Genomic DNA, 25,634 nt, shown 5'->3' with positions numbered 1-25,634 from the left:
GGGGAATTACCAGAGATTAATGATAAGTCTCAGCGTATCAAAAACCCATAATCTGTGGTAATTCTCTTTCTGACCGTGTTGCCGTTTATGTAATTAGAATTTAAAATCTAAGGAAGTTGCAGCATTTTTTTTGTGACTGAAGGCAATGAAAGAATAGCAAATAAAATCTGTCATGTCATTAGAATCTCCGCCAGGGACCAGGCGTGTTTGCTTTGTCTGCATTCTTGGCAAAGAAACCCTTCTGTTTTATTTTTTGTCGGATTTTTAACTAGCGCGGTGTAATGTATTCCTTTGCTGAATGTGCCTTTTATTCCAGACAAATGCTGCTTTTGAAATGTAAATGGTTTCGTGTTCAGAGATACATGCCACCTCCAGCCCTGTTTATCTTCAGACTTCAAAGTGCTATCCTGTCACGTTTTGCATCTTGTGTGTGAAAAAAGTCAGTGTTTGCCTTTTCAAAGTTCCCGTCAATGTCAGCTGTCTGGCTTCCGAACCTGCGTCCCTCCCACCCCTCCCGACTCGCATTTGCCAGTTTTCCTCATGAGTGTAACGGCTTTGGGGTTGTCTGTTCATTTATGTGCCTTTTTTTCCCCTTTCAGCTCCTGTGCCCAAGATTGAGAGGTGAGACGAGCAGCACGATGCCAAGTGGGACCGAGCCCTGGGAATGAGACCGCATGTTGGCCAGAACTGCGTTCTGAACAGCAGGCACAGAAGGGAGCCCCTGCCCGGAGGAAGGTCTTCAGCTGCAGCGGATTTCCAGCCGGCCATGGCGCGCTTCATGTGGCTGGGCGGATAATCCGGACCGCAGGAGCAAAGCCACTCGGGAGAGGAGCCTCTGTCCCGCACGCGGTGCCCAAGGAGCTCAGGAGGCTGCTCAGGGAACTGGGGGGGGGGGGGGGGGGGCTGAAATGGACTCGTGAGCTAAAATGGAAGTGAGACGGCCACTTCCTGCTGAGCAGCTGACATCCGCGCGGACAGGTTAAAGTTGGGACTGCTGGCGTTGCTGGGGAAAGCAGTATGCAGGAAGCTGACTTTCAGGCCACGAATGCTTTCACAGGTACCACGTTAATGTCATTGGCGTTTTTGGGGATGATGTTGCTTTAAATATGTGCTCTGGTGTTGTGCTTTATATAACTGAGTTCTAAATTTCCAGACTAGTACATAACAAGCCTCTAGGAGCAATAAAATACATCTGTATTACAGCAAGGACCTTTAAGAAACTTGGCTGTGTGTGTTCAGCTTGCAGTGTAGCTGGCAAGCTCTGACATTTCACTGCCAAAAAATGACCAGTGCAGAGAAAGGTAAAGAATACAGGCCAAGTTACTACCTGCATCGTACTAGTGTTGTCCTGTGTGATGTACTGTTAATCTGTAAGGGAAGATGAATTTTATTTTCCTTAATTGAGATTTTTTTTTAATTTAATGATGCTGGCTTTCAGAGATTGAGCTAAAAGTTGAAGATGCTCAGTTGTTTAACATGGGAAGTAATTTTTAAAATTAAAATCTTCAGTAGATCAACATCAGAAACATTTAACTTTTAGACCTGAAGAATATACATGAAATTTAAACTAAGGTTTTGAGAAAAGATGCATGTTATACAGTGTTTTAAGTATAACTTACATTTTTAACTTCATATACAATTACACTGACCATAGTTCACACAATTCCCCTGACGTGTTTGTGAGCAAACACTGTTGTCATAATATTCTTTGTTGTATGTTAAATGGCAGCATTTGAATTAGTTAAATAGCCTGTGCGCATCAAATATTTGAAAGTAAATGTGATAGTTCTGTGCATTTTATAATAACGTTCTAGAGTAATCGCTCTAACTCTTCTCCAAGAGTTCAAATCTCAAACCATGGAAGTTGTCAGCCGCCCAGAGGAAAAAGGAACGCTCCATTTCCACATTCACAGATCTGCCTGCCCCACTCAAAAATGAAAAAGCTGGTTCACATTGTGACATGGAAGATGTGCACAAGGGGTGTCTTCACTGTGGAAAAAGAAAAACAAATCATTGCAAAACTTGCTCTGTCAGATACCACCCAATATAAAAAAATCTGAGATTTGAATAGGCCTGTCTTTTAGGCACAAGGGCTTGGCTTGTCCCTGGCCTGTACACTGAACATTTCAGGTGGTCAGATTGAACTTCATTATGACATTGCTTTCCATGTTTCAGGGGAATTAAGGTAACTGTTGTTTACTGTATGAGCGCTGGCTAATAGATAATCTTTATTTCCAGGAATATCCGGTGTGATTCTCTGTAGTTACGTGATTTTTTAGAGATACACTTGAGATGTAGTAGCCCACCATGTTGTCATTTTAAATGTTGCCCATAGAAGGTGTGAATACCACGTTATAACCTTTCTTCCTAAAACTGCTTCTAATAAAACTTTTTAACCCGGTGACTTAAGTGACTTAATAAATATTAATGGGATTTAGTTTTATAAAGATAGCCCTCATTTTAACAAAGTGTTTAATTGCAGAAGGGTGTCTTCCTAGACAATTAAAAGCACACGGTGCAGTGAAATGTGCAGGTTCAGTACCTGTCCAGGGGTTTATCATGGAAGCTTGATTGCTGCGAAGGAATATATGCAAACAAGGAGCTGAATCAATAATGCCAAGGTTAAATACTGCAGTGGCTAATAGGTAATCTTTATTTCCAGGAATGTCCCTTGTGATTATCCCTGTAGTTGCTTGACTTTTTTTTTTTAGTTGCACTTCAGTCTATGGGTTTCAGGTGTAGTAGCCATGATGTGGTCAAAGCTAAGGTTCCAGGAAAAGTTCCAGGCTGCCTTCTTGTTTTATAGCCCTGTTGCAGAGAACAGTGCAGCCATTCTAGAACAGGTTTAAGCAAAGACTTGTGCTTTCTATAAGTTACCAAAAAAACTTAAATTGGTAATCTAGCATTTTGTGTTTTGTGATCTTGGGCTCCTGTTTTCAAATCAGGGAGGTGGGGCTGAAAATGTAGGGCAAATAACTCATTTCTCATATTAGAGGAGATGACACTGATGCAGTAAACCAAAAAAAGTTTAAGCACTGATTAAACTGAGAGGCTAATTTTCTGATGTTTTAGAGAAGACATGTATGTAGTCTTTGTATCCCAAAGTGAGAGAGAACCTTATCAGCGTGCCTGTTTACACGTTCTGAATTTCTTCAGTTGTTTTACCTCACTTTACTGTTCCACATTCCAAGCTAAGGAACTGTACAGGCTGCCTCCTACTGGACTGTGCTGAGTTGAACAGCGGAGACTGCACACCAATGTGTTTCTCAGACTCCCTTGACAAGATGGTACATGTTGTAGTGTGCCAAATGAGCCCAGTAGTCGTGCTGTCCACATCCAGCATGCTTTCTTGGGGAATGGCCTGTGTGTCCCCGAGAGAAACTGGAAAAATTTGTAAACCTGTCTTTAAATTGGAGAATCTCAAGTAGCCTGATTGTTCTTAAAGATCTTAATGGTCAGTGCCATCAAAGACTTAAAACAACTGACAGTACAGAGAGTTAAAGCTGTCACTTGATTTATCAGCATAGGTCTTAATTTACATCTGTCAGAAAAAACTAAAATGTTTATAGTTCACCTTGCAGGTTCCTTTCGTGATGATGTCCTATGTTGGAAGCAAAGATATTTAACACAACAATTACATTTTTGATGACTGCACAGACAGCACTGTGTTGACTTGCATATCAGCCCTGGTTACTCCACTTTCCTTCTTTGCATTCCAGTGTCAGCACTGCGAATAAGAGGACAGTTCCAATTAGGACCTTAAGGTGTTGGAGCTAATAGTGCATTTTCATCAGTGTTGAATGATTGAGTTTCATAATGAAGATGAAGACTGCTTATGAAGACATTTTAATTTGTGCCTTCTCGGTCAGATCAATGAAATCACTTAACTTGTTTACAGATAAAGCAGAAGGGATGTTTGTCCCTATGATGGTAATGTCTTGTAATAATGGATGCAGTATTAACAGCTGTACCCTGGTTAGACCCTTTTACAACAGGGGCAGGTGATGTAAAAGGGAAAAATACATTTTAAAGTAGAAATGAACCCATTTTTCTGCTGTTTTAGTGATAGGAGAAATGTGACTACGGGTTCCTAGGGTTAGATTTTTTTGAGGACTTAACCCCATGATTTTAAGACTTTGATGTTGATGGCAGGGGCCAATTTAGCCAGTACATTATAGTAAAAAGTGGTAGGATTTATATAGTATTGCAAGTATTAAGTCAATGCTTATTTTCCTTTTAATTTACTCTCCAGCTTTTCAATCAAGTGGCTTTCCTTAACTCAAACAAGACTGAAAGAATAATTACAAATAGCACTAGAAATAGAAGCCTTTCTAATAGAGTGAGTGTGCTTATGGGATGAGCTAAGTTGTTATGTATGTCACATGACAGTATTGCACAGACCAGTATCTTTTATTTTCTTAATGTAGGACATTAAATCAGCTATTTGCTGTCAAAGCACCCTTTTAATTAGGGTTGGTCTTTGAGGGCACCATTCATTTTATTTTGGTGCTTTGACTTTCCTAAAAAGAAAACACCCAGTGACTGGGCTATGGTGACCACACCTGCCAGTGCTGTAGCTGCAGCGTGTAGGTTGGCATTGTAGGTGCAGACTGAAAATGCACTCTTTGGAAGAATGTTAAAGTTCTGCCTGGACAGAAAAAGCATCCTCTCACTTTCGTTCTCCAACTCCCCTGTCCATCTCCCCTACATCCCCTCCCTGCCTCTCCCTCTGCTTGGCTCCCTTGCCAGGAATGGAATGTGCTGCAGCCAAACGAGAGAGGTTGAGAGGACAGCATATCAAGTAGGATCACTGCATGTGTTTACTTCATGAAGACACTGGGGCGGCCTCTTCTGTGTTCAGTGTTTGCATGGAACCCCATTGAAACAGTGCATCTCCCATCCTCAAGGGCTACCCATCATGGTTTTTCTGCCACCTGAGCTCTCCCCTGCCTAATGGAGCTAATTACTTTCTTAAGTTGAGCAGTCTAACACTTTTACTAGCTCTTTAGCAACTTTCTATTTAGGTTTCAGCATAAACAGTTCCGTTATATAACAATTAACACAGTGGTTTGTGTGAAGGAAATGATGAAATGGTAGAAAGGACAGTGTGCTAGTCAAAATATGCTGTATAATATTTTTGAAGATCCTCTTAAGTTGTACATTTGTCCTAGGTTTGGAAAATCCACTGCCTCTTTCAACTGCGTGTTTTTAAAGAGACCTCAAATTGCCCTGCGGCCCCTCGCGATCGAGTTCTTTATTCCTGCGAGATGTAAAACTGAAATAAAAGGTTGCATGGCTGCATTCTCTGACACAGCTGTAACAGGAATACCCCCCTCCCCCAAATGATGCATTCTGGTGCTGAAAGGTGGGAGTTTCGTGAGCCAGGCTGGTTAACGAATTGTTCTTCATGTCTTCCTGGGCACTACCTGGCAGTGCTGAGGGATAAGTCAGTAGGTCTCCTGGGCAGCAGTTTCGATGAGTGTTGGGGTCCAAGTTTGTTAGAGTGCATGGGAAAAATATATCATCCTTTCCTTAAGCCCCTGAGAAAGGCATCATCCTGCGGTTATCCTGGGGAAACTCCTTGTGGAAAAAGATGATCCTTTGATAGATTCTTTATATATAGAAGCCATTTGATCATTGGTATTTTTGCACTGAATACTGTGATCTTCTGAGACTCACTTGTCTTAAATAATTATATCTATTCACTTTGGAAGCACTATCCTGCTGGGTTTTTTTACCCCATTTGTTCCAGGAAAGGTATAATTCTAACAGTAACATCTATACATACGCTAATCTCTTTCAAACCATCCTCACCCAAAGGATGTACTGAATGTAAAAAACAATCTGCTTTTTTTTTCATTCAATAGATGTTATATTGGTATTTTGATACCATTATAAAGTAATCTTTTGCTTTATAGTGGCTTATAGTTTCCAGCACTCTAAAAACACACTTAGGTTATAATAATCCAAAATTAATAGAACTGCTGCCCCCCCCCCCCCCCCCATGAATATGAAGTAATGCTGAGATGTGAGGGAGATGCTGAGGCAAGATGCTTGCTGTTTAGTCTAGTCAATTCTGTCCTCTGTAAAAGGTCTTTATCCTCAAATGTATTGTTCATCTGCAGTTGTATTGATGCCTGGAGAAGGCTCTCCAGCTGAAAGTTTTATCTGCTTCTCTTCTCAGCTTGTTCTTTTTTGAGGAACTGCATTGAGTTTAAAGTCTTAACAGGGGCTGTCATTTTCTAACAGTTCGCTCCTGAGACTTGAGTTACAGGCACTGTCCTTTTCTTGCAGTTGTGTGGGAAGAAAACAGCTTGGGTGACCAGTTCGAGGATGAACACTGCTAATTTGAGGTGTTTTCTTGTTGAAAATGGGCAGTAATGAAAGTCCAGTCATGATTTGATACTTACCTTGCACTTGTATCAGAGAGGTGCAAAATGTGATATGCCCCTGGTTTGTGTGAATGCAAGGCCTGTGTGCAGTCTGTTTTCAGATTTTTTTCTGAAAAGGCATGAAAAGCAACAACAAAAGAGTAATCTCTTGTACTCCTGTGAGGCAAGAGTGGGTTTTTTCTCACCTTAATTTTCTACAAAGTTGTTTTTCCCTTGTGTGGCTTATACAAAAACGTATGGCAAATATTTGTTTCTGCTGCCCAGTTAACCAGCAAAAGTGTTGACATACAACTAGTGTTATTTCCTTATTAGAATAATCATTTTCACAGCTGGTTCCCAGTGGTTTGTGCCTTTCTACGGTCACATTTCCTTTTCAGATATTGTTTGTGTCAGCATTTTGGCATATAAATAGCAGGAGGCGATCCTGCAGTCTGACAATTGTATCGGAATATGTTAAGATGAGTCACATTTCCTGCTTTTCTGGCAGCCTGCTCGCATTTGATTTGTTTACGTACGTCCTGTAAATTTACAAGAGGCTTCCAACCCCACTTTGGTCATTCTTTAATCTAAACACTGGTGGCTATATTGTTGGTAATATAAATATGCTCATAAGAGCCCTGCTGTCAAGTTACAGTCCCATGCTCTTTTGTCCTGTTGAGCTGATTGGCTACAGCTGTTTGTCTTGTTCATGTAATTCAGACTTTGCAAATGGACATTGAGAATTCCTACCTATTTGTGACATGATTCTTCTAAAATTATGCTAGTTGCGCAGGTCCTTCTGCTTTTGTGATTCTTTTGCCTCAAAGGGTGTCGGATTATAGCCTGCCTTAATATCGATCATTTGCTGATGTAAACATCTAACCCATTTATAGCCGAATATCACATGAAGGGAGGGATACTTGTTCAGCTGCCTCTGTCAGGCAGTCATCGCAGTTTGCCATTGATGATCCCCTCACGTACAATTACAGGTGCTTAATGGTGTCTTAAAATGACCAGGGAATATATATATATATGTGACGGTAACATTTCATTCAGGAGTACATGTTAAAATCTGTTACTAACTGTGTGTAACATTAAACATGTACTGGAATAATGTCTGTTCTTGCGATGGAAGAGAGGCTTATCTTGATATTTGTATGCACAATTTAAGGGAAGGTGTGGTGGGGTAGAATGAATTATTCAGTTTACTGTAGTTTAATGCTTCCAAACAGTCACTGATGAATTCCGAACGCTGGTGCCCAGGGAAACATCCGGATCATGGGAATTAACCTGCCACCTTCATAGTCTGTTGTATTCTTACATAGAATTGCTGCTAGACCTAAATGCACAAATTAACCTTTTTCAGAATAAAAACAATTTAAATGACAAGCAATACACAGGTTGATCACAAATGTTCTTTTTTTAATTTAGAATTGGCATTTTTAACAGTCCATTCAGAATCAAGAAAAAATTAATTTCTCATGCCCTTCACCATTGCACTCTTGAAACAATCTGTGGTGGGATTATAATTTATGTATGCATGTTCACATTCTCTTGGGGAAACGTCTTGTCTTCATGCTATAGTTTCAGACTAAGGACCTGAACCCCCACAAGACGGAGTCTGTCCTACAGTGTCCTGTAGGCACTCTCTGCTCTGTGGGCGACCCAAACATTTCCTTATTTTGCTGCATGTCTCCTGGTTCAGGATACACTCAGCAGATGAACCGGTGCCACAGACTCCTAGGCATAGTAGGGCAGCATTGTAGTTGGAAATAAAACTGGCTAAAGAACGTGCATTGTTAGTATTTTCTCCTCTTTGGGCCACTTTCCTATTGCTTGTCTTGTTTTCCTGTGATCTGGTTCTGTGGAACAGGACCATCAGGTTGTCCAGTGAAACCAGCTTTCAGGAAGCTTTCACTTGACCATTGTTACCAATTTCGAAACTAATATTGAATGATGTATTATTTTCCGAAAGATTGGGAAAACTTGCAAGTCCAAAGAAAAATCTAATCAAAATCTAGCAATACCCCATAACGGGTAGTTGTTCCTCCCTATAACCACCTCCTTTCCAGGTTTTGGTACTGTCCATGTTACTGTATGCTAAATTTCTTTTGTAATTAACAAAATCATACTATGTGCTGTATGTACAGTGACAAGATAGTTTTTCTTTATGGCCTTGAAATGGCAGGAAGTGAATACTGAAGTCTACAGTAAAGATGTCCTTTGGCTACTGGAATGCTACAATCATTCCATGTGGTTGCTTACCAAACTCACGATAGTTGTCATCCTGCCAGGTTTTGACATTGTAGTAAAAGCACAAACCTGAATCCTGAACAAGAAGAGGTTGAAATGTCTACTCATAAAACCCAGACTGGTGTAAGACTATGTGTATAGTGCTCAACTAAACGTTTCTCATAGCTTTAGAAGAATCAGTCTTTTTTTGTGAGTTCTGGAGATGTGACTTTAGAGCCTTTTTGCAGGAATTTTTTAATCTTCTTGAATTTGAGTCCATTTTAACTATAGTGCAAGATCAGCCAGCATTTCTTTTAAAAAACATGTGCATCATCTGGAGGGAATCTGATATCGCTGACGATCTCTTGTTTTTTTTCCTTATTTTGATCCCTGTTAAAGTTTTGTTGTGGCGGAGAATGGGTATTTACTGAAAACAGGTTCCAGTTCTTGCTGCGACACGACTGGGGAAGGACGTGTGTTGGCCGAGTTGTTGGGAAGAGACGGCTCCAGTGTTTTTTTATCGGAGCCTGAAGGTGGTGGTTCTCACTGGGGGAGAACGTTCTCCTTTCCGTGTTGAATCTGCCACCTCAGCAAGTCTCAGACATGCTTAATTATCCTGGTTAAGCCTCGAGAGTTCGAGAGCCGGGAAAGATGCTTGAATCCTTCATGCTCCACAAATGCATCTGCAGCAAATTTATTACAGAGCTCTGCAAAGCTGCACCCTTTTTATCAGCAACCGGGGCCTGGGGCTCAGACAGAAAGGAGGGGTGTGGGGTGATAATCACCCACAGCCGAGAAGGTTGTCATTGCGGGTTTGCTAATGTATAAGTCAGACCCCTGCACTTTACCGCGGTGCAGGCTCCCCCCAGTGTTCCCTTGTGCTTTCATTCTGTGCCATTTTTGAACTTGAAAATATCAGACTTACTCTAAACTTGTCAATTTGGTTTTGACTCATTACTAAATTGATATAATTTATCTCCCGAGTACTTCAGCTAAGTCTGATTGGAAGGCCTTTCTGCCACTTAAGTTTCTTGAGATGTCTGGGTGACATCATCGATGGGCGTTATCTGTGTGGATTTGCCGCAGTGCACTTGCACTTTCTGTGCTTTCAAAGGTGTTGGTAACCCATTGTTCTTCATTAGAAGTGATAATGCCAATTGAATTGATTTCTGGTTTCTTCCAAGCATATCTGTTGTGTGGCTTTGTAATCTGTTGTATTAGGGTTTCTAGATACACAAATGATTTCCAGTGTCAGACACCTAGTATTTGACTGCAGTATTGGTAAAAACTTTGGTTGTATGTCCAAGTTTGTGTTCCTCTTTTCAATCATTTATAATCGCTAGGCCTGATGCAATTCAATTTTCTTAGTCTGTGATAGGTTCACTATTCATTATTTAAAGCATTCTAGAAAATCTATAGTTTATGAAGAATCCCTTAAAAACTCTCAATCGTCCCAGTCCTTTATAGACTCCCAATTACGGAGTGAACTGGGGCCAACTGTTTCTCCCTTTGGCCAGTCACTGCTCTCGCGCTTATTTGCCTTGCTTTCTTCTAAATGCAAAACCAACTTAACTCATTAACGTGTGCTTGGCAGGTTAATTCAAATTGCTCTCTTGCCGCGTCTCCCCGAGCACCTTCCCTGTCTGCGCCTGCATCTGTTTGTTACAGGGTCTGCGGTGCCTTTCACCAGCAGAAGCTGCACACGGACGGCAGCATTGTCCGTTTGCAAGTGGAGCAGATGGCATCCTCTGCTCTGTTTAGCCTGCCCCTCCTCAGCCATTACTGCTTCCCTTTCCTCTGCCTCGGATTAACAAGCGGCGCAGAGATGCTGGTCTCCATTAAAGGAGATGGGCTTTTGTTACTCGGCACTTTGCAGCTCCAGGGTGAGCAAGAGCCTGCTAGTCTGTCCGAGCAACTGAGGCTGCACTAATTGCCACTCAGAAGTGGGAGAGCTAGGCGGTTTTGAAAGAAATGGTCATGCTGGTTTGTTCTTTGAATTGGATCTGTCTTTTTTTTTCTCCCCCACTCTGTCTAGACAAGTGAAGTACAAGCTGTTCTTGTTAGAAAAAAGTCTCTCGTGTTATTAGGTCCATTTGACTGGTAGGAATTGGTCTGGTAATGGGGGGAAAAAGACCCTCAGGACTGCAGTGACATGCTGAGTGTAAAATGGATGTTTGGAGATTTTAGGTAAAGATATGGATTTTTTACATTTCGATTCTGTATTTTTGGCATTATTTTAATTGCTCGTTAATGACTAACCATGATATACTTGAGTGACCCTGTTGTGAAAGCACTAAATCACCTCATTAGTGAGAGTTGACTGGTGGGAGAAGTGTGGTGAAAATCAAGAAAGGATAGCAAAAGGATGAAGATGTCCTGCTTTCCAGGAGATCAATGCTTTTATGCCATCAGTATGTTGCAGGCGGAACTGTTGCCTCATGTCATCGTCCGCAGTGGAGCAAATTCCTCTTTAGCAATGCATCAGATTGTTTGGTGTGGATCATCTCCAAGGGCATTAGTGATTGTGGGGCAGATGTGTAGAATTAGGCACAGATTATTGTGTACAACAGATGAATCAATGGAGAGGTCAAAGTGTCACGGTCTGGGCAAGAGTGTCTAGTCACTGCAGGACTCCACTTGTAGTGATTGATGGCAGTCTGACTGAATCACGCTACATTGATCACGTGCCGAGATCCCACTTGCTGCACACCCTGGCATGACAGCGTGCCAAGCAGGACACCACATGTCCAGTGCCATTTGTGTAACCGCTTTCTTGCAAGATGAGTATATGTCAGTGATGATGTGGATGCCCTGCTTGCTGGTGAAATGCTATATGGTGTTGAGGGCTCAGAGCGTTGAACAGGTACTTTCTTGTCTAGGCTTGATGAGAGGAATGTGACAAATCCCCAAATCTGGTTCCTTCCATGCACTGTAGATGTGCAGTTTGAATTTCTTCCAGCTTTGGTTTCACATGCTTGTTTTTACAGTAGCCCCCCTGTTTATCAGTCGTATTCATTTTGAATCTTGGTCTTCATGAATTTCCCTGTCATGTCTGTTCAATAAAATATCGCTACTGGAAAAAGATTAATTCTCCTGGTAATTGTGTAGCCTTTTTTACAGTTATAAGGTATCTGTTTTGTTTGATGTTCAGTATCTAGTATCAGGGCTAAAATGCAATAAGGTATGGCATCTTTTATATTTATGAAAATTGGGTATGCATTTAGAATAGTACTCTGAGGGTTTGTGCGTACCCTTATTTTAGGGGGTATTGGCTATTTGGGGTTGGTTATTTCTTCTGGTCTCCTTTAATCAGTGTTCACATTTTTATTTTGAACAAAAGTTTCCCGTCAAGTGAAATTGAAGTCATCTCGATGTAAATGCTTTTCAGGCAGACTGTTAGTGGCCTTGGAAGAAAATTATTTTTAAACATGTTCTCTTTCGTATTTCCCCAAGATAGCAAACATCTCACTGGTGGACTGGGAGTTCTGACTGGACAGTGAGGCTTTCTTTAAAGCAGCGTTATGCGCTCTCATACAAAATGTATGCCACCGCGTATGTCTGTGCTGATCATGCTGACAACCTATCAGGGACTCCAGCCTGAAAGCTTGCAGTGCTGTCGAAATATCAGGAAAATAAATTCTGCTCAAATTACAGGACTGCTGTTGCCCATATAACCAAAAAAGTAACCAGCTATTGTAATTTTAGAAATAATTACAAGTTGCTAGATGCTGCTAACAATTAATTTCATTATTCAGATGAATTATTTTTGATATGGTTGATTGGTGCTGTCTGAATTTCCATGTGAAGCTGTATTTTTTTTTGCTCTATCTATTCCTGCTTAACAAGAACCTATATACTGTACATCTTCCCTTCTTAGTGCTTCTCGGACTAAAATTTGTCGTTTTCTCAGCATTAACGTGTCATCCTACCTGTGCAGTAAATTGTGCCCTGTACAGCAGCAGACCCTAGGAAGTCCAGCCTTGGAGGGCCTTGCATCAGAGTGCCTCCTGTCCCCTCTCCTTCAGCAGATTCCATTGCGGTCAGGGTGAAACTGCGTTTGCAGGCAGCCGAGCAGAGTGCCGTGCTGCAAACTGCTGCGGTTGGCTACAATTTTAGGAGACGCTAGGGACTCTGCGAGAGCAGTAGGGGTTCGGAAAACCTTTGATGTATGAACCAGTGGAAAGAGCAAACTGCCAAGACTTTGTTTATTAATTTCCCTTTGTGTCTGCGAGTGGGCTGCAGCACTGTTGAAGATGGTGTCACTAACAAGCATCATTACTGCTTTAATAAAACGCTGACGTATACTGAACTAGTAGACATAAGGTACTGTGTATATATATATATGTAAATGCTACTGATGTAAATGTTGCTGATTTGTTTTATATAAATCTATGAAAAGATTATGCTTTGATATGCAAATTTATAAAAATGTTAATATGAAGATGTGCTGATACTGTTCGTTCTTCCGTACAGAGTGGTGTGAAAGATGCAAGTATTGTCACGCATCTAGCAGGATGTCACAGTCATAATGAACAAAGACTGGGTTGTGGGATATTTGACTTTTTAAGACAAGGTGAATAAACAGCTCACTCCTAGTTCAGTGATGCTTTGCACTAGTGCTTCAGCTGTTTATTTAAAGGTATTTTACTGGAAATAAAGGAAATTAGACACCCCTTTCAGCTGGTCTAATATAGAAGTGCCATCTTTCCTCTTGTTGGTAACTAATCTGCACCACTGTTTTGACCAAACTATGTAATTTTAAAGAGTTGGTTTTGGATGTTGTGTGTTGTCCTTCAGGTGCAACTTGACCTGAATAAATCAGGATTCCCCCCCCATCTGCTCAACAGATATACCAACATAATGCTTTCATGGAAAGATATTGCATCATAAGACAGGCTCTGAAACTTGGCCTGTTCAGTAGCTTAATGAAAATAAATGGTGTTTTAATATGGGTATTAATGTTATAATGATGAACAAACATTTTCCAACAGAAGGAAACATTTACTGAAATGCATCCGTTTGCTGTGTTATAGTTCTAACAAAGCAAACTGTGTGAATAATTCCTGAATCGGATCTAATTGGTTTTTTTTTTTGATGGACCTGCAATTTAAAAACATGAGGAAGGTTCCAAGCAAGCAGTCTGTGGATCTAAAATTTCATCCAGCTCTTTCGTGAACAAGCCCCGGGTTATGGCCCCAGCCACCTGGTCGGGAAGCTTGTTCCAAATACCCGCAGTTCTCTGTGAAAATGTTCCTGTTCTGTCCTTACAGAAATCCCCATTGGCTGCCATTACATCCTCGTTACGTGACCAAATTTGACATACAAACAGGAGAGTTTTGTACGCTTAGGATTTTATGTACTTGGATCATTTCCTTTAATTTAGCTTTGTTGTAGGCTAAAGATGTATTTAGCTCCTTTCACCTGACATCCCTAAAGACTAAGAAACACTGGACTTTCTCAGGGTGTGATATCTGTTTGTGGTGTTGTGAACTAAACTGAGCCCATTCAGAAGGAGTGCCTACTAGTACCATTGTAAAGCCTGAGTATAGCTTCCCTTGATTTAAATTCCACACGGCTGCCTTTTGTTGCTAGTGTTTATAATAAAGCGTCCTCTTTTGTTTCATTGCTTCCCTATACACAGAGATGTCTAAATTTACATGAGCACCCAGCTCACTTTGATGTATAGTTTCCTACTTTTGTCCATGGCCTTGCCTCTGTAGCAATATGTTGCTCCCTGTTTCTGCATTATTTCCATATTTAATTCAATTTTTATCTATGCCATAAACCATATAAATCAAAATTAGCACAGGGACCTTGAACTGATCCCTGTGATACACCACTGGTCTAAATCTTCTCAGAGCTTATACCTTTTGAAATGTATGCTTTTTCCTGTTAGCCAAGTCCTAATTCATCATTGAGAAGTAAGATTTTATGATGGAACTTAACAAAAGCATTATGGAAACAATGTTTCTTTAGTTTTATCAACTGTCTTGTTTGCTTTCTTAGTTGTAGTCCTAGCCTTTCTAAGTCCTTGTTGTCTATTAAAATCTCATTGTTTTGAAGTTGTACTAAATTCTAGACATTATAACTATGCTACTTGTGAAGGTCTCACTATCATTCCCTTTAACCTGTGATAAATATTTTGATGTATAATTTTCTGATCTTCCTATTCAACATTGAAATATCCTAGTAGAGGGTCTTACTCTTATTTCCTTGATTTCTGCTGAATTAACTATTGGCTCCTAGTGATTGTATAAGTTTGGAGCTGCCCTAGCTTCTGTAGAACAACTGCATCACTTTTTAAAACTACCCAGTGCTGACGGTTCTTTCTTTAGCACTGGGAAAGTTGGTATCTTCCATTGTAGACATCTACCTTTTTCTTTGTCTTCTGGTGCAACCCCTGTAGCATTCTGATTTTGCGGTGTGATGTAACGCAGTATATCTTTTTGCCCACAATGTACAGCATGATTATTATTAAATTTAATCTTAGACTATAAGCTGTCAGTGAGATTAGAAAGTGGTCTTGAAAAAAATGCCTTCGAGAAAGTGAACTTCATTCCATGTTTTATGAATTGGATAAAATTGTTCTATTCTTATAAATCTATTTTTGAACTGTTTTTTTATGCAGGAAGGCTATATTCAAACCTGTTTTAGCTGGTCGATGGATTACTGATAACTGTTTAGATATGCGACTTTAAATAGTTGTCTAATCTAAAATGGAGCATGAGACCGACTTTATACTTTACAAAATTATAGGCTTCTAGGTCTTAAACTCTGTTTTTTTTTTTTCTAGAGTGCAAATTCCCCTGCACCAATGGCAAATGCTTGAATCTTGGCTCATTAATCTGCAATCAACTGAATGACTGTGGGGACAACAGCGACGAGGAGAATTGTCCAATGGTAACTCAGCACCCACCTCCTGGTATCTTCAACTGTGAGTAGAAGTAACACTGTCCTGTTTGGCTGAATTGTTCTTTTTAGTTTGGGTCATTTTTTTCCCTCTTTAAGTCTCTAGCAGATCTATTCACATTAACAGATGTTTTAAAATATGGGGTGGGTTTTTTATAATAAGATTATCAGTTTTGTGTATTTTTTTTTGGGGGGTGGGGTTGATTTAGCAGTGAAAGCGTTTCAAGGATCCATCAGATAAAACTAGAAATCTTATGTATTGGCCAAGCTTGATGTTTTACAATAGTAGCAAGCAAAATGCAAGTGCTTGGGGGCAGCTGTTATTTTATTTTCCACACACAGGTATAGATTTTAGGTCTTCAGTACAGATTGTATTGATCATAAAGGGAGAAAGTGACAGCGTGCTCATGAGGCGGCTTTATGCTTCATTCATAAGACAGGTAAACATCTGCCTCAAAACATGTCGGCATCATCTGTATGTGATTTGAATAGCAAAGGAGTTTCATGTAGCCCTCTTTGCTGTGACCTTTGTGAAGTATGCCACACTTAAGAAATAAGTGTAAATGATGGTGACTTTCAAACTTGAGTTAGACCTTCCCATATTTCTTTTTCTTGTTCTGACATGCAAGTTTTCACCTATATTAGTCGCGATAATCATGATCCACACAAGTGCTGGTTTATTCTTTCATTTCAAAGTTTTTTTTTGTTTCTTTTGGAATCTTGAGAAAGCGCACATTGAATTAATCTAACATCTACACAGAATATTCTTCATAGATGTCTGAGATCAGAAAGGACCCTTGGCTATTTTTCTGCGACCAGATTAAGTGGTTTTTAAATCTTTAATCTTTTTTTTGTTGTTGTTGTGCTTGAGATCATTCCAAGTTCTCTGGAGTGCTTATTGCAGCAAGCCTTGGATGCAAATTGGGGCATGAAAGCACATTTCTGTTTTTCCAGCTAAACAGGATCAATGGGGAATGTAAAGGACAGTAATAAGACATAAAGGCTGAATGCCGGAAAGCTTTGATGTTCTGAGGCTTTTGTTTCAAGAAGTTCGAGGACTCCCGAGAAAACTTTACAGCTGCAAATTAATTTCGTTGTCCTTTCACACCAGTCTCTGCAGCGTGCAGCATCCCCCCCCCAAAGATACTTTATTAACATTTTGATTGCCCCTTTCCACCTCCTTTTCTTTTTTGCCATTGCAAATGATGTGCTGCGGGCCACTCGTTTCAGCTGGAACATTTCCAGCATGGTACTTAAAATATTTAGCAGTCTAGTGCGAATGTTAATGAAAGTCTGGCACTGTTATTTTGAGAAACCTGTACAATGATTGTAATTTTCAGAGCTGGAATACTGATTCGCTGGTGGAGGGAGACAGGGAGAGAGAGAGGGAGAGAAAATGTTTCAATTCTAATCGAGTTTGCCATCTTCCCGGCTGTGCCAGACAGATGGATCATGAATACTGTCTAGACACTGTGCGCCTGAGTGAAGCCGCGGTCTCTGAGGACAAACAATGAGACGCTGGCTTAAGTAACAGGGAAGTCAGACTGCACTCTTCTCTGATCAAATAGCAATCAATGTTTCAGAGAGGATCTCTGGAAAAAGTCCTTTTATTATTGCAGAAAAGAGGTGAATCAGATCTGCAGGCCATCGTGTGTGCAATTTTAGTCTTTGCAAAAAAGCTCAGTGATGGCTTAATTGATCAGTACGACTTTTGGTGAATTACACAGAAGTGTGAACCAGGTCATGTACTCTGTGTACATTACACCGGTTTTCAGGCCAGAAGCAAAATGAATTTCATGCAGTTTACTATCTACGTTGTATGTTTTTTTATAAGCCAATGACCTGGCTTCCCTGAAAACATTAGATTAGTAATGAACATTTTGTAAAAGATTCCTTGTGTTTTTTGTAACTAAAATAACAGGAACAGTATTTTTGTGTGAATGCCGGGGCTGAATCGGTTACCAGTTTAACTCGTGATGTTTAAGTTCAGTAGTGTGGCTCAGGAAACATGCAAGACAAGTTTGGGCATACCTTACTGTTCAGGTCGACTGGGAATGTTCACACTGCAGATGGAAGACTAGTCACAGATACTCACCAGTACTTCCATCCAGCATTTTTGTTGCTGTTGAAAGAGCTGATCGTGTTAAGTCTTAGTGTTGTTGATCTGAAATTGTGAACCAAAGCTCTTGGAGAAAGGGAGGCAGTAAAGTAGCAAGGAAAATTCCATGAATCACATCTCCTCCTCCTCTGATCTGTGGTGATCTCCACATTCTCTTCTGCATCCCAGAACGACAACCTTTTCCATTCTCTGTTTGAAATGCAATATCACTTCTTGTGGTTTCAGAGCTGCGTTTTTGATAGGTGGCTAACCAAGTCTAAAAGGTGCATACAAAGCTCTTTGCACTATTCCTAATAATAATGCAGCCATAATGTCATTTAGCTGTAGAATATGCAGATTTGGAATTTAAAAAGGATTTACAGAAGGCAATATTAAATATGTCTGCTATTAAGATAAGATCAGACCCCAGCTTGCTCTCCATGAGACGCACAGACAGGGAGAGAAGCATGGGGTCAGAGCGCAGGGTCATCCATTTATACGGCACCCCTAGAGCAGTTGGAGTTAAGGGCCTTGCTCAGGGGCCCAACGAAGTAGGATTCCTCTGCAGGCTGTGGGATTTGAACCAGCAACCTTCTAGCCACAGTCACAGTGCCACCACTCTGCCCCTAATATGATTATAACATTAAAATTACAACTTTTATGATATGTATTGTTCTTAATTGAAAAGGAGTTTCTTGGAAGTAATACATTTTTGGATTTTTGAAATATTCAGTGGGTTTGCAAAGTCCAAACCATATTTATGGTTTAAAGTACACATCATGGGTACTCAGCGCGTGATCTGGGACTGTGAATAATATGCACTTTGCACATTAGTTGTGGAAATTGAGCTATTTGGAAAGCTCTGCTAATCAGCCTCTTCAAAGAAATTGGATATAAACATCTCACAACCAGTCATGCAAGATCTGCCAAGCAGTCTTCTGTGGTTTCTTTCTGCGAGTGCAACAAGCAGAACTGGAATAATTTATGCCCTTTTTGATTATCCTTTATTTATCCAGGTAATTGTAATAGATCTCCACAGTGTTTTAGAGTCAAAGTAATTTATCGCTAATATAGTAGTTCGACAGCAAATAAATCACGAACTCTGCTTATTTGGATGCACTGTAGAAACTTGTTTATATTGAAAATCTGCAGAACAGGTATTGTTGACTTTTCCTCATTGTGAATGTCCTTGCTGCATAGTGTTGAGTAACCTTCATTGCCCAAGAGCACTCCAGGGAAAGCTTGAGTATTTTGATTTAAACTGGTATTTGGTCATTGAGAGGGTAATTAGCTAGAGATGCTGAAGCCTGTTAAGGTCAAACGTTGCTGCAGTTAGGTGCATTGCCATGTGACTTTGGAGTCAGTAAAACAGAAACCAAATAAGCTGGGCACAACCATCTTTATGCCAAGCTGTTTAGCCAGGTTGTGCTATTGCAATGAGTCACTAGGCCTGTTGGTTAAAGACCCAGTGTCTCTGGTTGAGCTGCTGGTCTTTACCCCTGAGGTCTCCCCCCATAAAGAGGATGGCGTTGTGCACATCCTTCCGTTTGAGTTGGTTAGACTCCAGCTCGTTCTGGTATTAATAGGGTTCTCTATTGGGAGTGGGCCCAGGTCAAAAGTGTATTTTATGTCAAATGCTTTTAGAAAATATTTAGAAAATTTTCATTTTCTTGTAATGCTTGTAATTGATAATTGGAATGTCTTTGGAAATGCATTTAGAAAGTATTGGGAAAAATTTTGAAGTACTCAAGCTGTAAATGCATGTTTTTAATTCATAATTTGGATAATCTGGAGGGTTTTTGAGAAACGTTTACCATATACTCACTAGTATAACAGAGCATTTCTGTAGAGGCAACGACCGCTACAGAGGATGCTGGCACTTGCAAGTACTTGGCAGCAGCTCTTCGCGGTGTTGGAAATGTACTTCTGTGTGGTTTCCACTGTAGAGGGTCAGTAGTTGGTGGCTGTTGTGGGGTGAATATAAACTCTTCTATCAAATCTCCATGTTGATAGGAGCAAATTTAGTTTTTAGTTGGTCCAGTGGACTTTGCCGTTGGTTTGATTTGAGGCCGTCCCCTGTTCTGCAGGTGAGGTATTTAGCCAGATTATTGTTGTATAAAGAAAATTGTTTGCTCGGTGGCATTGCACCACACTAGTTTCTGTTCATAGACAGTAATGCCCTTGCTAGTTGCTTTTGACAACCTATAGAACAATGACTGATGTGTTTGGAAAGTCCTATGATGTACTGGACTGTGAGGTTGACACAGTATGCAAGGATCTTTTTCAAAGAGTTTTACGCTATCCTTTGCATGAAATGTGGGTGGATAGCTTCATCGACATTGAGAACTTAATGAAAACTGAACCCAAACTAAAAACTATTTCATGGCGAGAGGCTGATCATTCTCCCCTGCAATAAGGTCCTTTGCAAAAGTTGCTATTGGGCAGGACATTGTTGGAGGCCTTGGTTATGGCTTTGTTGCGGTTACCTGCAGTTTGTTCACTATTCTCTTCAGAGGCTGGGTCATCTGACAATTGATTGACATTTTCATCTTCATATGCACATGCAGGTGATAAAACACCTAAACTGGTGTCCTGTTTGCAAAGAGGTGGTTTTCCCTCAGGATTTTCTGATATGATGTAGTGATGTACAGTCTTGAAAGTCATGGCACCTGTGAGATCCATTTGTGGTCACTCGTTGGATGGTAAGATTTTTGCTCTATGCTTTTATACAAGTAAACAAAGGGGATATTCTCTCCATCGGGTAGGTACTCAGCAGGGGTTGATAGCCAGGATTGAATCTCAATCTGGGGTCAAAACAGAAAGCTGCTCAGTATACAGTAGTCTTCTAATAATTCTATTTAACCAGATCAATTAGGTTGGTTAATTGGGGACAGGTGAGCTCAATCACCTCATTAAGCAGGACTACTGGAGTTTGATTGGAACCATCACCCACCTGACCTCCTGATATGGGCAGAGACACAATCTAGCTCAAATCACTTGTACATTTCAAAGTTGGTAAGCGTTCAGATGCTTTAAATGCCCATCAAATTACTAATCAAAATTAAAGACTTACATTGCTTTTTATATAACTTGATGAGCAATAGTTGCTTTAAAAAATCAATTCACATAAGTTAGTACAAACATTTTGGGGTGCATCCTAATTCCTCGAAAGTCAGGGCACAGTTTAAGGATATTGGTAGGTGTTTGGAAATTTTTTGAGAATGGTTTGAAATGGTATGGGAAGTATGTGAAAATGGCTTCAGTACTGTTTGGTTTTTGCACAAATTCTAATACTTCAAATATAACTAGTTGCTGCGGAGATGTCTTTGCAAATTACGTTTTCAGATACAAATACTTAAATACTCATGTGTTTGACCCAGGGCTGATGGGCGTCTCCAGGCCCACATTGATATGCAGATCTGCATATTTGCTGTCCAGTTTCACACTGCATTTAGGAGCGGCTAATTTCCATGTGTTTAAGGGATTATTTGGAGCAGACAATCTAAGGGAGATTGAATGAGCACCGAGTTTTTTTTCAGGCTCTCAGATCTCGTTATGAAGGAGGCCTAACGAAAGCGGCACGCTTTCAAGCACCTCTAATAGTTTTCTATTAGAGACCAGGTCAAAGCCCACACATCTCTTCCTAATAAAATGGACAAGGCAATTAAAACTGAAGGCAGCTGCGCCTGTTTAGCATTTGTTCAGTGTGTAGCGCTGCTTTGTCGTTAACAGTCGCGCTTTGTGGTGCACTTGTCTAATGCTAAAAATGCTGTGTGCCACAACATCTGTATCGTATCGTCTAAGTTTAGATTCTGAAGACACATCAGGGCCTTGCCAGCCAAGGAAAGCAGGTTCCTCTTGAAGACCAGAGGAGAACCATAAACCAGTGGCAACCTGAGAGTCCCAAAAGACACACTGCAAAAGACTCATTGCAAAAATTCACACTTGGGCAGAGAATTATCGTGGCTAGTTTTTTCTTTGCCGAACAGTGTCTTATTCTCCCCCCCCCCCCCCCTTTGTACTGATATCTCTGCAGAAGTGCACTCATTCCTACAATTACACAGCACTTATTTGGGATTTAGTGTAAATAAAGTGGCAAATAAAGGTTTTTATTAAACATTCTGATGGCTCTAGCTTGTGAAATTCTGCCATAGTGCATTGCCCTCTCCCCACTGCCTTCACATACCAATGTGAGCTCATGCAACGCCAGGACAGCTTCTCCATTCCCTGGGCATCAGTTTTCCCCTTCTTCTGGATTTGCTTTAAGCAGACCACTTAAGAAGTAAAATGTAATCAAATGGGAATGAGAAGTTTTGGAGTGACTGGTTGTTTGGCATGGCACATGGTGTCCCAATGGTGACAACTGGTAAGATGCCTAGAGAAACTGAGGAGACAAGCCAAACAGTCCCCTGGTTTCACTTAACCGCTGGTTAACCACAACCAGGCAGCTGTTTGGTTTCTCATTTTTGGATGCAAAAGAAAATATAAACAGCGTTTACTGCTCAATAAAATATGGAGGAGCCTGGCAGAGTTTTCTTGCATGATTTATATAAATTTACATTCCTGTTTTTTTTGCAGCTAAGGAAAGCAGTGTTGTAACATTCTCAAAAGGGATGATTAATTTGCAAACTGCAAGAGCAGCATAAAGAGCTGTATATAAAAAACAATTGGAGAGATATGTTTCCATTTTACTTAATCCAAGAACTATGAAGCCCTATATGACCTTTAAGACATGTTCAGAGAATTATAGAGTGCATTGGACTTGCATAAAAAAAGTTTACAGACAAGACTTGCCAGATACACGGTATAAAAGGAAATTGAGCACCTCCAAGAAAAGATAGGAAGGAAACAAAGTTTTTTTAAAAAAACCTTCATCCTCTTTCTCCTTGGGTCTCCACGGCCTTAGTTTGTTCTGTAATTTGTCTACCGCACACGTTGTCCTATGTGGCATCTCAGGCAGGAAACAGATAATTGAAAGAATACTGCGTTATAGAAAATTGGCTTTCTGTCAGTAACGCATTACTAATGTGTCCGTAGGGTGGGTCCCTGACAGAGGTAGGGAGGAGTACAGACATCTGCGGTGATTGTTCATTTCAGAAACTGTGCTGGGCTGGAGGAGAGAATATCCAGCCGCCCTCTTCTCTTCTCTCGCAGACAGCCCGTGCACTCACACCCCCTCCTTCCTTTTCTTTTTACTCAAGTCAATTCCCTCCTGTGTGTTGAAGGTAATGAAGCTGCAGAGGCCATTAAAAGCTGGGAATTGACAGCTTTCGTTTGCCTTCCCTGCTTATTTAGCTCCCAAGAAGATACCCCCTCCCTCCCCCCCCAAAAAAAGAAGAAAGGGAGCACCACAAATGAATCATGTTTCCAAACTGCTCCAACGTCCGGAGTCTCATTTTCCTAATTTGTTTGACTAAAAAACAATATTGACAGAAAAGAACAAATTAGTCAACTTGCAGGGTAGACCCATGCTTTGTCACTTATAACTGTATTATAAAATAGGTAACCTGGAGTGTTTTTGTCAATCATGCCATTTTTCATAATATGATGTACTCGGTTTGTTTTCCTTCAGTGTCTCTAACAAAACTTGCTATCAGTATTGGCAACTCGGCACAGCTCCATGCCAGAGGTTCAGCTCCTTCTGCCTCGATTTGAAGGAGAGGCATGACTGTCGCCCACAGCTTCATAAACCTGCCGGCGCCCGGGAGGCAGCAGGGATCATGGTGCCTGACATCAGCAGCTCCCAGCCATCGATGTGCTGCTGGGGCTGGGGCTGGGGCACCAGGGCCTTCAGCTGGGCAAACCCAGCAGCCCCTGTAGGACCCCTGCTCACAAGTTGGCTGGAACCCACCACATCTGGGTCACAGAGCTCACATGAGGGTTGGGCAAGTGCTTTACTGGTTGAGCCACACAGTAGGCCTCTTTAAAGATCCCTCCTTTGTTGTTGACTTGGTCGAAAGCTCTGTTCTAAATCCAATTCAGTCATCTTGCAGATAAGTTCTACCCAGTGCCACACAGAGAAAGCTATTTATGGAGAAAGAGCTATAATTATGGAAGACTGACACCTAGCCATTTTCCAAACACTCTGGGGAGTAAGCTGCTCTAGTATTTTGTGACCACTTTTGTCTCTTGTTGCATTACCATGGAAAACAGGCATCAGTCAGAGCTGTATGATGTTAATCTGAGCATAGGGATAGGAGATTTGCAGTCTATGCAAACATGACGTCTTTCCCAGCCTGTGAGAACTGTAATGCTTTCTGATTTGTAAAGTTTTTTTTATTGCCCTGTCTTTCAAAGGAGTATCGGACAATGTGCAGTGCTTACAATACATGCTTTTGTCTTGATGTTATTCTTCCAAGCATTTTAATGGTGCTTTTAGTACTTTGTTTTATAGTTGGTTGTGGATCTGAAGTTTAAACTTTTGACATTTGTGAGTCTTTAGTCTCCATTGTGATTACAATAGGATTTCACTATTGGTCAGTGTTTACATTCTTTTAATCTGTGCAATTAAATATTTGTGGTAGCCCATCCAATTGAATATCTTTTCTGTAAATCATATATTGTGACAGGATTTGATGCAGTGAGACTGTATGTTATGACTTCCTTTGTTGCAGATCCTGTTGAAATCCTGTTTTGTCATTTACAATTTTGACTGACGACTTTCTGAGATTGCTTATGAAAAAGTTGTGGGTTAAAACATTAGTAACATAATGCTCTTGGGCCCAGTTGAATAGCACTGTGCACACAGGTCTGGAAGTGGTCTTTTCCCTCCACTTCAGTGTTTGCATTTAGCCTATTTTGGTTGAATATTTTTTTAACAAGGTTGATGCAACCTAAGAATACATATGAAAGTCAAATTTAAAAACGGAAGACAATACCCACTAAGGATGTGTACTGTAGAGTTACTGTGCAGGATCCATTACAGCAGCAAATTCTTTTGTGATCCTGCAGTTGAGTGTTAAGGTTATGGCAAATTGAACATTGTAGTCTTTTCTTTCTGGTGTACTGTATATTTAAGGTCTCGATGGCAGATATTGAAAAGAGACCCTGATCTGCTTCTCTTATCCCCTCTCGTTACAGTATAAGATCAATAGTCTTGCTGATTTTAGTCAATACAGTAGCTGCTTGCTTAGCTTTGTCGGTGGATCTGTCCTGCTTTTGTCTTGTGTGACTACACAATTTTATTTTGCTTCAGCAGATAGTCTTAGGCCTGTATTATAACAGGACCTGCCACCTGCTAGTGGCATTTACAAATTCAGTCTGTTGCCAGAAGTATCTTCCTAATGCCTGTTAAACTCCTGTGAAATACTGGATTTTTAATTGACAAGTGGAGATTGAGTTGGGGTTATGACATTCAGGTCTTGTTTTGTTGCTTTACTGCCTTGTTGCATTAGAATTTGCTGGTCTGTCATTATTCCTGTCATTGTACCATGAGACAGGATGACTGGAAAGACTGTGGGAGAGATTCAGGTGAGAGAAATTGATTCCACAGCATTAAATATATGTGCGCTTTATTCATCTCTTGGCCAGCCGAATCCTTAGTGTGCAAGATCCGCGTGACCTTTGTTGAGACAACAAATGCTAGTTTCTGAGCAACCAGACAATACCAGCTGCCTGTATTGGGAGAGAGATGCGAGCTCTGTTGCCTTGTGCGAGATAGTGCTTTCTTTAATGTAAGCTGTTTTACCCTGTGTGGAGTTTGCATGTTCTCCGTGTTCACATGGGTTTTTGCTGGGAGCATCATGATCCTCATGTCCCAAAGGTGTCCAGGTTAGGTATGAAGGCTCTGAATTGTTCCCTGCCTGTGGGAGGTTTCAAAGGGCACTTTATCAGTGTGGGGGGTGGCATTGTTTCCAATGCAGCTAATGCTTTCTGTGGTACCGTTGAGAAATGGAACCAAATGAGCACACAAGGCCACATGGCCTTCTCCCAGTTGTGATGTTCTGCTACTTGACTGTGGGCATTGATGCTGCCACTCTGCTCATGTGGTCCTTTCATGTTTGGGTTGTGGTTCTCAGTATTGG

At 40.8% G+C, this 25,634-nt stretch overlaps 1 protein-coding gene across 1 annotated transcript in view; it reads left to right on the top strand.

Annotated features, from left to right (window-relative positions):
• The first annotated feature begins 890 nt into the window (after window positions 1-890).
• The window catches only part of ldlrad4a (low density lipoprotein receptor class A domain containing 4a), a 57,556-nt gene continuing 32,812 nt past the window's right edge, over window positions 891-25,634 (top strand). Inside the window, exons 1-2 of the mRNA XM_088929004.1 lie at window positions 891-1,057; window positions 15,397-15,537. Coding sequence (XP_088785130.1) covers window positions 1,018-1,057; window positions 15,397-15,537 — 181 coding nt within the window. The 5' untranslated portion in view covers window positions 891-1,017. The remainder of the gene's footprint in view (window positions 1,058-15,396; window positions 15,538-25,634) is intronic.

The sequence above is a fragment of the Atractosteus spatula genome, chromosome 12, assembly GCF_055471065.1.
Source record: "Atractosteus spatula isolate fAtrSpa1 chromosome 12, fAtrSpa1.hap1, whole genome shotgun sequence".
Taxonomy (NCBI): Eukaryota; Metazoa; Chordata; class Actinopteri; order Semionotiformes; family Lepisosteidae; genus Atractosteus; species Atractosteus spatula.
The sequence above is the reverse complement of the archived record's forward strand: the minus strand, read 5'-3'. Positions and strand labels throughout refer to the sequence as shown.